This window comes from Eleginops maclovinus, chromosome 9, assembly GCF_036324505.1.
Source record: "Eleginops maclovinus isolate JMC-PN-2008 ecotype Puerto Natales chromosome 9, JC_Emac_rtc_rv5, whole genome shotgun sequence".
Taxonomy (NCBI): domain Eukaryota; kingdom Metazoa; phylum Chordata; class Actinopteri; order Perciformes; family Eleginopidae; genus Eleginops; species Eleginops maclovinus.
In genome coordinates, this window is record NC_086357.1 from 5,801,604 (window position 1) to 5,812,832 (window position 11,229).

Genomic DNA, 11,229 nt, shown 5'->3' on the forward strand with positions numbered 1-11,229 from the left:
GGAATTGGTGTGTATGTCCCTGAGTTCCAAATATCTATTTCCAAAAGACTATCTGATCAGTTATCAGTGTATACAGCAGAAATAGTGGCAGTCGAAGAGGTCAGACCAGATAGGGTGGTGGTTTGCACAGATTCAATGGCCGTGTTGGAAAGCATTCAGTCAACAACATCTGTCAGAGAAGATTTAATCATTGAACTGTACCATAGTTTGCTAAGGCTTCACAGAGGTGGCATGGATGTACAGCTCTGTTGGGTACCAGCGCATGAGGGGCTGAAAGGGAATGAGTGTGCTGATAAACTAGCAAAAGGGGCACTACAAAAGGAAATAACAGTACCAGTTCCACTCTGAAAAGGAGAAGGAAAAGCAGTGATTAAGAAGAAAGGAATGGAGATATGGCAGTAAAGGTGGGAGGAAGACCATAAAGGAAAGGGGTACCATAAAATACAAAAGTCAGTGATAACGAAGAACTACAAAGAAAGAACAGAAGGGAGGAAATCATCATAACAAGACTCAGATTGGATCACACAGGTTTAAATGATACCATGTTTGTACTGGGGAAAAGGAATAGTGACAAGTGTGGGAACTGTGGAGTGAAAGAAAAAGTTGAACATATCATATTTCACTGTGCCATGTACGCAGTAGAAAGAGAAAGGTTACATGATAAAGTCCAAGAGGCGGGGAGGGAGTAGGATTTAATGGGGATACTGAGAACAGAGGGAGAGGGGGTAAGAGTCACCAGGAAGGCTCTCTTTACTTTTTTTAATGACCCAAGGCTGGTGAGTAGAATTTAAGAAAAGGTAAATGACATGATGTTACACACTCTTGTACAGTAGGTGGCGGTAATGCACCGAAAAGTTGGTTAGTTTACCAGAAACAAACCCAACGCAGAAGGAGAGTAACTGCTTTTGCGGTTGGTGGGCGGGAAGCAAGGTGGGTGTGGACTTTAGGACATATGTCAACACTAAGCTCATTTCACTGCACATACAGACATGTCTCGATTTAAAAGAGCGGGTCAAGGGGACTCTCTAGCGGGCTTCAAGACAGAGAAAACGGAGCCAACCGTCCCTTCTGGTCTGCTGAAGGCAGCCGGAAAGAGCGGCCAGCTCAACCTGTCTGGCCGGGGGCTGAAAGAAGGTAACTGTTAGCATGTTGAACACAGAAAACAAGGGAGCTGTTAGCTGTCACTGTTAGTATGTTGAACAGATAAAGCAAGTGAACAGTTAGCTGTCACTGTTGGCATGTTGAACACTTAAAGCAAGTGAACAGTTAGCTGTCACTGTTAGCATGTTGAACACTTAAAGCAAGTGAACAGTTAGCTGTCACTGTTAGCATGTTGAACACTTAAAGCAAGTGAACAGTTAGCTGTCACTGTTAGCATGTTGAACACTTAAAGCAAGTGAACAGTTAGCTGTCACTGTTCACATGTTTTAAGAGAATGTGTGTGTGTGTGTGTGTGTGTGTGTGTGTGTGTGTGTGTGTGTGTGTGTGTGTGTGTGTGTGTCAGTTCCTCAGGAGGTGTATCGTCTAAACGTTGACCCACCTCTGGACGCACAGCAGAATGTTTCCTTTGCAGAGTCAGATCGTTGGTGGGAACAGGCTGACCTCACCAAACTGCTGCTGTCATCCAACCAGCTCACTCAGCTGTCTGATGACATCAGATTACTGCCTGCACTCATGACTCTAGATGTAAGTAACACCCAGAGCTGACTCATTAGCTATAATGCATGGATACAAGCTTTATTGGTGGAGACTTGCACAGACAGGTGTCATACAAGCTATTTCTGAAAATAAAACGGTGGCTTCCTATTTTTTTGCACTGCGCAAATAACTGAATGGGTGGTTTCAAAATACGCAACCCATATGATCGGATGCTGCTTGGGTAGGCAGTACACTTTTGTATGAGTATGTTTTTCTACATCTTATATTTGATCCATGTTGAATGTATTGGTTATCCTGTCACAAGTAATTTTCTTCTCCTGCTTACTGCCCATAGATTTGGAATATATCAAAAGAGAAGAAAAAAGGAGTGGAAAGGTGCCACCCAAAATGATAAATAGTTATTTACACACTGTGAGCTGAAAAACAATAGAATCCCAAGGCTACCAAACTAGGCAACAACAACAACAATACCAACCAATCAATAAGAAGCCTGGCTTAGTTAGTCCTCCACCAGGTGAAACAAATTGCCCTTGTTTTCTTCCACAAGCCTGAATAAAAGCTGATCCCCCCCCTGCAGACTCATTTGAATTCCAAACTGACATTAATGTGACATAAATTGACCAAGAACTCCTGTAATGTGTCGCTAACCTACCTCATTAACTCATCAACTTTCTAACTATAGAACCTACGTAGGCCCTTACTCATTAAATATTCAGGACCCATGCTATTACTTAGAAGTAGTCATTCCAGAGCATTTATCACTTTAATTTGATTTATTAAAATGTAATTTAATCTTTCACAGCTCCATGACAACCAGATGAGCAGCTTACCTAGTGCTTTGGGAGAACTACAGGAGCTATATGAACTGCGACTCAGGTACACACACACACAAAGTGAAAACCTAAAAATAGGAACAGCAAAGAAACGCTGATAGACCGGTCCTTGTATTTCTGCATAAATATGATCATATCTGAATCCTAAAAATACATGAAATGGACTAAAGTAACAACAAAGATGACTAATTTAAGAAAATACTCTTTAATTTTGTGAATAATGCTCTTCTAACTTGTCTCTGAATTGTGTTGCCAAGTTAGGATACACACACACACACACTGTAGCCTGCATTACTCTACCTGATTTATCACGCCGAACATCCTTTCATCATGACATTTAATAATGTTTCAACCGATGTAAATCTCCCTTAAACTTTTCTGTGTATTTAGGCATCATTAAACACTGGTTCTGGCCCCACAGGGACAGCAGCACACATCCCTTAGTGCACAATATACAGTGTGTTTGTCCCCCTGTGTCCCAGTCATAACCAGCTGAGTGCTCTGCCGGTGGAGGTGTGCTCTCTGAAGAAGCTCAGCAGCATCACACTGCAGCAGAACCGTCTGGAGAGCCTGCCAGAGGAGCTGGGACAGCTGGAGAACCTGACCCAGCTGGTAACAACCACACACACACCTTTAATATATAGAGGTTGCTTCTATTCTGCTGTGTGATTGGCTGACCCAAGGTTCCTGTTTGTTGTGATTGGTTAAAAGGACCTGTCCAACAACCTTCTGAAGGACCTCCCCTCCAGCCTGGGCCGTCTCACCTCCCTGCTTAAACTCAATCTGAGTCACAACAAGCTCAGCGCTCTGCCTGACAGCGTGGCACAGCTCAGAAGTAAGAGCGGCTCTACAGTACATGTGTGTGTGTATGTCAGACTCTCAACGGAAAAAAATGTCCAACTCTGCAAAGTCATCACCACGGTAACTATGCTGCATTTCGTCACAGATCTGAAGCTGTTGGACTGCAGCAACAACCAGCTGACTGACATTTCCGCCAGCCTATCAGAGATGCTCGCTCTGGAGCAGCTCTACCTCAGACACAACAAGCTGCGCGTCCTCCCAAAGCTCCCTGCACCCGCGCTCAAGGTAACCATAGCGATAGTAGAGTTTCCCCAGGTGGAGTTATAATGCTGACCGAGCTTTCTGATCCAGGTGGAGTAAAGTCATTCACTGTGTGTGTGTGTGTGTGTGTGTGTGTGTGTGTGTGTGTGTGTGTGTGTGTGTGTGTGTGTGTGTGTGTGTGTGTGTGTGTGTGTGTGTGTGTGTGTGTGTGTGTGTGTGTGTGTGTGTGTGTGTGTGTGTGTGTGTGTGTGTGTGTGTGTGTGTGTGTGTGTGTGTGTGTAGGAGTTGTATGTGGGGAACAACCACATTGAGAAGCTGGAGGCGGAGCAGCTGTCCTGCCTGAAAGCCATTTCTCTTTTAGAACTCCGAGACAACAAGATCCAAACGCTCCCTGAGCAGATCACCACGCTGAGCACGCTCACACGCCTCGACCTCACCAACAATGACATCAGCACGTAGGTCACCACCGGCACCATGACTCAGCTGAAATGTTTTCTGTGATTGAAATCGAAGCACTCCTCTCTAGAAAACCTTTGTGTCCTCTTTTGCTTTCTTATTTTCTATGATTAACCTTCTTCAAATATGTCTAAATGTTAGGGGCTATAATCTGTGTGATATGTGAGAGCCATGTTGAAGATCAAATTATACATTTACAGCCCCAGAAAAATGAGGAGACCACTTCAGCATTATCATTTTCTCTTGTTTCATTATTTATAGTTATGTCTTTGAGTTAAATGATTAAAATATATATATATATATATATATATTCTATAAACTACTGCCAACATTTCTCTGTGTTGGAATTCAACAAACATTGGAATGACTGCCATACATGTAGAGATAAAGATTTAAGAAAAATGTGGAGTGGTCTCTTAATTTTTTCCAGAGCTGTATATACTTCATGTGAATCTTTCCCTCAGTCTCCCAGCCTCTATCAGCCTGCTGCCTGACCTGAAGGTGCTGCTGTTGGAGGGAAACCCTCTGAGAGGAATCAGGAGAGATCTGCTCACGGTAGGACACACACACACACACACACACACACACACACACACACACACAGTGAAACATGAATTCACTGCTGAACAAACCGTCTGATAGCTTGCCATGAATCGCCTCAATGCAGTGAGACATTGTTCACAGAGATCTCTTCACACCAGCTGCTCACAAGCATTCAGATTCATTTTCTAACCGCTTCTGTTGTCCTCACCACAGAAAGGAACCAATGAGCTTCTGAAATATTTAAGAGGAAGAATTAAAGGTACAGTTCACCTTTTGTGCTAACTCTCCACTCTTTTCTCTACTGAATCTAACGGGCCTTTCATCAGACACAAATCCTTCGCCTTAGACATAAACAGTTTGATGAATGTAATTCCCGGTCCCCTCAGTGTTTCAGGTTGATTCTCCCTGCGTCTCTAGTGACAGCAGTTAATTTTCTGAGCATGGAGTCACATATTACCCTTCTGATCACTTTGATTTTCCTCTCAGATCAAGGTCCACTCTCTAGCTTATTCAGAGCTTTGAACTGCATCTCATGCTCTTCATCAGTGTGTGCAAAACATTGGCCCTCAGTGCTAATAGAGGTACGAGGGGTGTGTGACCAGACGCATCTCAATAAATCTCACAACAGAGAAAGACTCAGGTGTGCACCTCTTCAGCAGCTTTCATTACAGCTTCTTAACGCTTTGTAACCACATCTCTAAAGCTGCATTTACATCATAGTTCATTTTTGTTTCTATGATGTCGTCGGGTAGCCTACTCTCTTTAGAAACACAACATCCGCACAGAGCCGTTTGACACTATTATACAAATGCAGCCTTACACTTCCTCTGGAACAGAAGAGACTGAACACACAGTCCAGGCATTAAACTGCTGCTCCACTGGATTTACCACAACTCAGCTATCTAGAGAGCATCTCTGTACAGATCCAGATTTCCAGATTTCCACCCTTTTATTATGTGAGATTCAACTTAAAGTTGTGGAGAGGCTAGTAAGGGGACCTGAGCTCTTGCTTTATCTCTCTGTGGAAACGAGTCACTGACAAAAGGTGTGTGTGTGTGTGTGTGTGTGTGTGTGTGTGGCAGAGGAGCCTGACAAAGCCGAGGAACAACAGACAGCCATGACGTTACCCAGCCAGGCCAGAGTTAATGTCCACAACATTAAGACCCTCAAGTTACTGGACTACAGGTCAGTTAACACACTTATTTAAATAGTAAGTGATATTGTGAAGTACATTTCTGAGTCTGAGTCTTGTGTTTAGTGCGAAGCAGGCAGCAGACGTTCCTGATGAGCTGTTTGATGCTGCAGCAGAGAGCTCCGTCACCTCTGTGAACTTCAGCAAGAACCAGCTCACTTCCATACCCCCCAGGTACACACACCCACTGTTCACTACTGCAGCAGCTAATGGAAAACATCTTAGCAACACACACACACACACACACACACACACACACACTTCTCGGCAAGTGAGTGAGATCACATTGTACTAACTGTGTGTCGGTTTGTGTGCAGGCTGGCAGAGTTCGTCTCCTCTGTGTCAGACATCAATCTGGGTTTCAACAGACTGACCTGCTGCTCTCCTGACATCTGCAAGTTCCCGCAGCTGACAAACATTGACCTCAGGTACACACACACACACACACACACACACACACTTACAGAACACACCCCCACTAAAGACTTGAGTCCACAAACAAAATCAGCCTCTATTTAACCCTAAGAAAGATAGAAGAAACAAACTTTAATCCATCTGTCAGGTGTCATCACTTAGCCTGTTATCCTTCGGGTTTGAAGACCGGATTCATGTCTGAATATGCCTCTTCCTGTTCCAGGAACAACCAGCTGACTGATTTACCGTCTGAAATGAAAGACTTGACCAAACTGCGCTCCGTTACCCTCAATTACAACCGGTGAGTCCCTGTGATGAGCCGACCAATCTGTAACAGTCGAGAAAAAGCAGTGACTGAGTCTTCTTACTGATCCTAGGTTCAAGTCCTTCCCTCAAGTCCTCTATGAGATTGTTTCCTTGGAGACGGTGTTGCTTGGTAACAACCAGGTGAATGGGGTGGCACCCTCATCAGCTCATCAAGTTGGTTAATCTGTCAACGCTGGATCTGTCCAACAACGACCTGCTGAGCGTCCCTCCGGAGCTGGGCCTGTGCAGCAGCCTCAGGTGTGTTCATAACATCGTCCCGTGTCTCCACGTCTCAGCTCTCTGTCCTCTGCTCTTAAGCACTGTTTCGAATCGGGTGCTGGTTATCATGTCCGAGAACATTTCAATGGCTTAGACTAATGGGAGAAATTAAAGTCAAATATGATCTGTCTTTGTTCTTGAGACAATCGATAGGATGTCTGTGAAAAGAATGACATCATCGAGACATGCAGATTCATTTTCTTATTGAACAGTCTCAAATAAAATTGTAATTGCAGGAGGAATTTTTTGTAAGTGCGGCACCTGCAAAAGGCTGAATTCACTAAAAACGGATCATGAAATACAAAATGTCTGACCTTCTGTTGAGTTTATGGTACTGCTCAGCTTCAAGAAGCTTTTTTGTGCACCGTGCTTCATATGCCTACGAAGCTCCAGACGTCTATGTGAATGTTGACGGTAGGGGCTTTTACTTAGAAAATGGTTTGTGGGCGTGGCTTTGACAATTTGCCATGCCAAGATCCAACCCTCTTATCAAAACGTAATATGTTTAAGAAATAATAATCCTACCGCTTTCAATAAGTCCTCCCGACCCGCAGAGCGCCTACCTCACAGCGATGGCATCTTGTTTGTGTCATCGATGAGAGCGGCTGGTGCTGATACCTATTTCAATACACTTTAAATTATTATGTTTTCAACATCATGACCGGAGAGATTATATATTTATTGGAGTTCGATTGAATTTCTCAGTCAAAGTCCAGTTAATTCCAGTTAACGGAAACACTGCTCTGTTTGTGTCTCACAATGATCCTGAGATGTGATCGGTATTTTTCCATGTCTCTTTAACCTGCATCATTACTCCTTCAGTTGGTTTCTGAAGTAAAGTCTTTCACCTGTTTACAGAACTTCATTGTGAAAAGGGCTCAATATGTTTTGTTTGTTATGTGTAGGTGTCTGAGTCTGGAGGGGAACCCTTTCCGATCCCCCAGAGCAGCCATCGTGGCCCGAGGAACGGACGCAGTGATGGAGTACCTCCGCAGCCGCATTCCTACATGACCCCCGCTCACACATCCCTGTTTTTTTATCAATGCTGACATTAAAAAGCATGAACCAACATCCTGATGGTACCACAGGAGGTCCTCACACAGTTCAAAGACTCCCTGTGAGGTTGATCTATGTTCCATGATGTGTTGAATGCTTGATATTTACACTCTGTGGTGCCATGTGAGGAATACTTCCTGACAATCAAACTACACATGATTGAAAAGATCAAATACAAACACTTCCAATAAAGTTTCTCTAAGATTTAGATGGAGTGGTGTGAGTTGGGTAATTTTCATAAATCTTCATGGTTATATAAATTATTATGGTATTATTATTTTTATTAAATTGTAGCTTCTAACCTTACTCAGTGCTTTTACTCCATTTCCATTAATCTGTGGTCTCTCTGGAGCCCAGGTGGAGGGGCAGCAGCTACACTAAGGGAACAGGGCTGAGGGAACATGGGTCTTACAAAACATCGGGGAACAGCCATGAAGGACATAAAACCCTCCATACATCTGTCCCTCATCCACTCTCTTCCTCCCTATCTCTTTCCCTTGCTCCTTTCCTCTAATCTCCTCTTCCTCTCTCCCTGCTCTGTGTTCCTTTTCCCCCTTTCCTTCTCTGTCACTAGCCTCCATTCCTTCTTCTGCTCTCTTTCTCATTTGCCTTTCTCCCTCTCTCCCTTTCTCCCTCCTTCACTTCCTCTCCTCTTCCTAGCTAGCCTCCCCCCTCTCTTCACTGGTTTACTCTTCTTCTTCTTCTTCTTCTCCTCCTTCTCCTTCTCCTTCTCCTCCTCCTCTTTCCTCAGTCCCTTCCTTACTCCCTCTCTCCTCTTCTTTCCTCCCTCCCTCCCTCCCAAGGCAGATTGGAGGCTGCTGTTTGAAATGGCGGAAGAGAGCAGCAGAGTGGCTGCAGAGAAAACCCAGAGTGGAGCTAACGTGTGAAGTGGAACTGGAGCGATTTTGTCCAGAAACTGTAGAACAGAACCAGTGGTGGTTTGGGGGACTTACAGACACACTGCACAGGTCAAGGGTGAGACATGAAGCCCACCACAGCGGTTGCTAATGATGATAACCTGAGCACTGGGTTTATTTTACGTGTTCTTTACCCTTCACTGAGTTCATTTTTGAATTTGGCAGTTTATTTAAACATCTAATGAACCATGTTGTCATGATCCTGGTGTAGGATGTTAGTATGTTTGTGTCTTATTCTATTTTGAAAAACCCTCTCCTCGTGCTTTGTCTTGTTCCACTTCCTGACTTTGTGTTTTCCCACCTTTTCGTGATAGTTGGGGGCTGTTTTTTTCCACCTGTCTCTCACCCTTTCCAGATGTTTCTTATCAATGTGAGTCGTGCTCTCTGGAGGTCAGTTTGTTAAATGTCCCTGTGAATGTCTCCCTAGGTTTTGTTCTATTATCAGGGTTTCTGTCCATGTTTCCTCTATGTGGATGGTGTGCTCGTTTCCTAGTGTTTTCCAGTTGTGTCTTTTGGTTTGTGTTTATTCTACTCACGAGTTTCTGTTCACCACCAGTGCATGTACCAATCTCAGGCCTGTCTCAGAAAACAAGAAGATATAGTAGCATCATGATATAAAATGAGCTCAAACAGTCGTCCTATCAGTCCAGGAGGTGGAGGTTGTGGGAGAGCCTGGCAGAGTGGAGGTGGTGGGTGGAAGCAGAGAAACAGCTCCTCACTTCTGTTCACCAGTAAACTCGTTGTAATCAGATTTCATTTAACCCATCTCAGGAATTCATCACATTAAAACATTTTAACAAAAGAAATCCAGGCGAGCCGTACCTTTGAAAAAAGGGCTTAAATAAACGTTCATGTTAATAGGTTGGCATTTTGGGAAATAGAAAAAAAAAAAATTATGCCGACGATTATTTGTATAGTTATTGAAGAAGAATTCTGATTATATTACAATAAGGGGCGCTGTGACACGTCTTCCCTGATAAGGACTCAAACGGAATCTTGTTGCTTGGTTTTTTAAACGTTTTTTTGTGTTTGTTTTGATGCCAACTGTAGTTCTGACTCTGGAATGAACTACAAGTATGCAGGAGTAGGGTGTAGGGGTTGGTTTGGAATTGGGCCATAGTCTCTGACACCAAATTTTAAACTGTTGTGAATTAAATGGTTTGGCATAGTCGCTATTACAGCAGACAGTATTTAAAAGCGCTATAAAACTGTTCAAAGTCCTATATTTCCATCTGAAATGAATAGAAGCATACAGTGGGGCAAAAAAGTATTTAGTCAGCCACCAATTGTGCAAGTTCTCCCATTTAAAAAGATGAGAGAGGCCTGTAATTTTCATCATAGGTACACCTCAACTATGAGAGACAGAATGAGAAAAAAAATCCAGGAAATCACATTGTAGGATTTTTAATGAATTAATTGGTAAATTCCTCGGTAAAATAAGTATTTGGTCACCTACAAACAAGCAAGATTTCTGGCTCTCACAGACCTGTAACTTCTTCTTTAAGAGGCTCCTCTGTCCTCCACTCGTTACCTGTATTAATGGCACCTTTTTGAACTCGTTATCAGTATAAAAGACACCTGTCCACAACCTCAAACAGTCATACTCCAAACTCCACTATGGCCAAGACCAAAGAGCTGTCAAAGGAGACCAGAGACAAAATTGTAGACCTGCACCAGGCTGGGAAAACTGAATCTGCAATAGGTAAGCAGCTTGGTGTGAAGAAATCAACTGTGGGAGCAATTATTAGAAAATGGAAGACATACAAGACCACTGCTAATCTCCCTCGATCTGGGGCTCCACGCAAGATCTCACCCCGTGGGGTCAAAATGATCACAAGAACGGTGAGCAAAAATCCCAGAACCACACGGGGGGACCTAGTGAATGACCTGCAGAGAGCTGGGACCAAAGTAACAGAGGCTACCATCAGTAACACACTACGCCGCCAGGGACTTAAATCCTGCAGGTCCAGACGTGTCCCCCTGCTTAAGCCAGTACATGTCCAGGCCCGTCGGAAGTTTGTTAGAGGGCATTTGGATGATCCAGAAGAGGATTGGGAGAATGTCATATGGTCAGATGAAACCAAAATAGAACTTTTTGGTAAAAACTCAACTCGTCGTGTTTGGAGGAGAAAGAATGCAGAGTTGCATCCAAAGAACACCATACCTACTGTGAAGCATGGGGGTGGAAACATCATGCTTTGGGGCTGTTTTTCTGCAAAGGGACCAGGACGACTGATCCGTGTAAAGGAAAGAATGAATGGGGCCATGTATCGTGAGATTTTGAGTGATAACCTCCTTCCATCAGCAAGGGCACTGAAGATGAAGCGTGGCTGGGTCTTTCAGCATGACCATGATCCCAAACACACCGCCAGGGCAATGAAGCAGTGGCTTCGTAAGAAGCATTTCAAGGTCCTGGAGTGGCCTAGCCAGTCTCCAGATCTCAACCCCATAGAAAATCTTTGGAGGGAGTTGAAAGTCCGTGTTGCCCAGCGACAGCCCCAAAACATCACTG

General features: G+C 43.9%; 1 protein-coding gene across 1 annotated transcript; it reads left to right on the forward strand.

The window, feature by feature from the left end:
* Positions 1-895: 895 nt before the first annotated feature.
* Positions 896-8,008, forward strand: lrrc40 (leucine rich repeat containing 40). The gene is given in 16 exon segments (XM_063890472.1): positions 896-1,134; positions 1,505-1,686; positions 2,462-2,535; positions 2,975-3,104; positions 3,204-3,327; positions 3,439-3,578; positions 3,837-4,009; positions 4,475-4,565; positions 4,767-4,812; positions 5,636-5,738; positions 5,812-5,919; positions 6,063-6,173; positions 6,383-6,460; positions 6,537-6,618; positions 6,620-6,723; positions 7,650-8,008. Coding segments are annotated over 16 exon segments (1,797 nt in total). The 5' UTR covers positions 896-989; the 3' UTR covers positions 7,756-8,008.
* Positions 8,009-11,229: the final 3,221 nt, after the last annotated feature.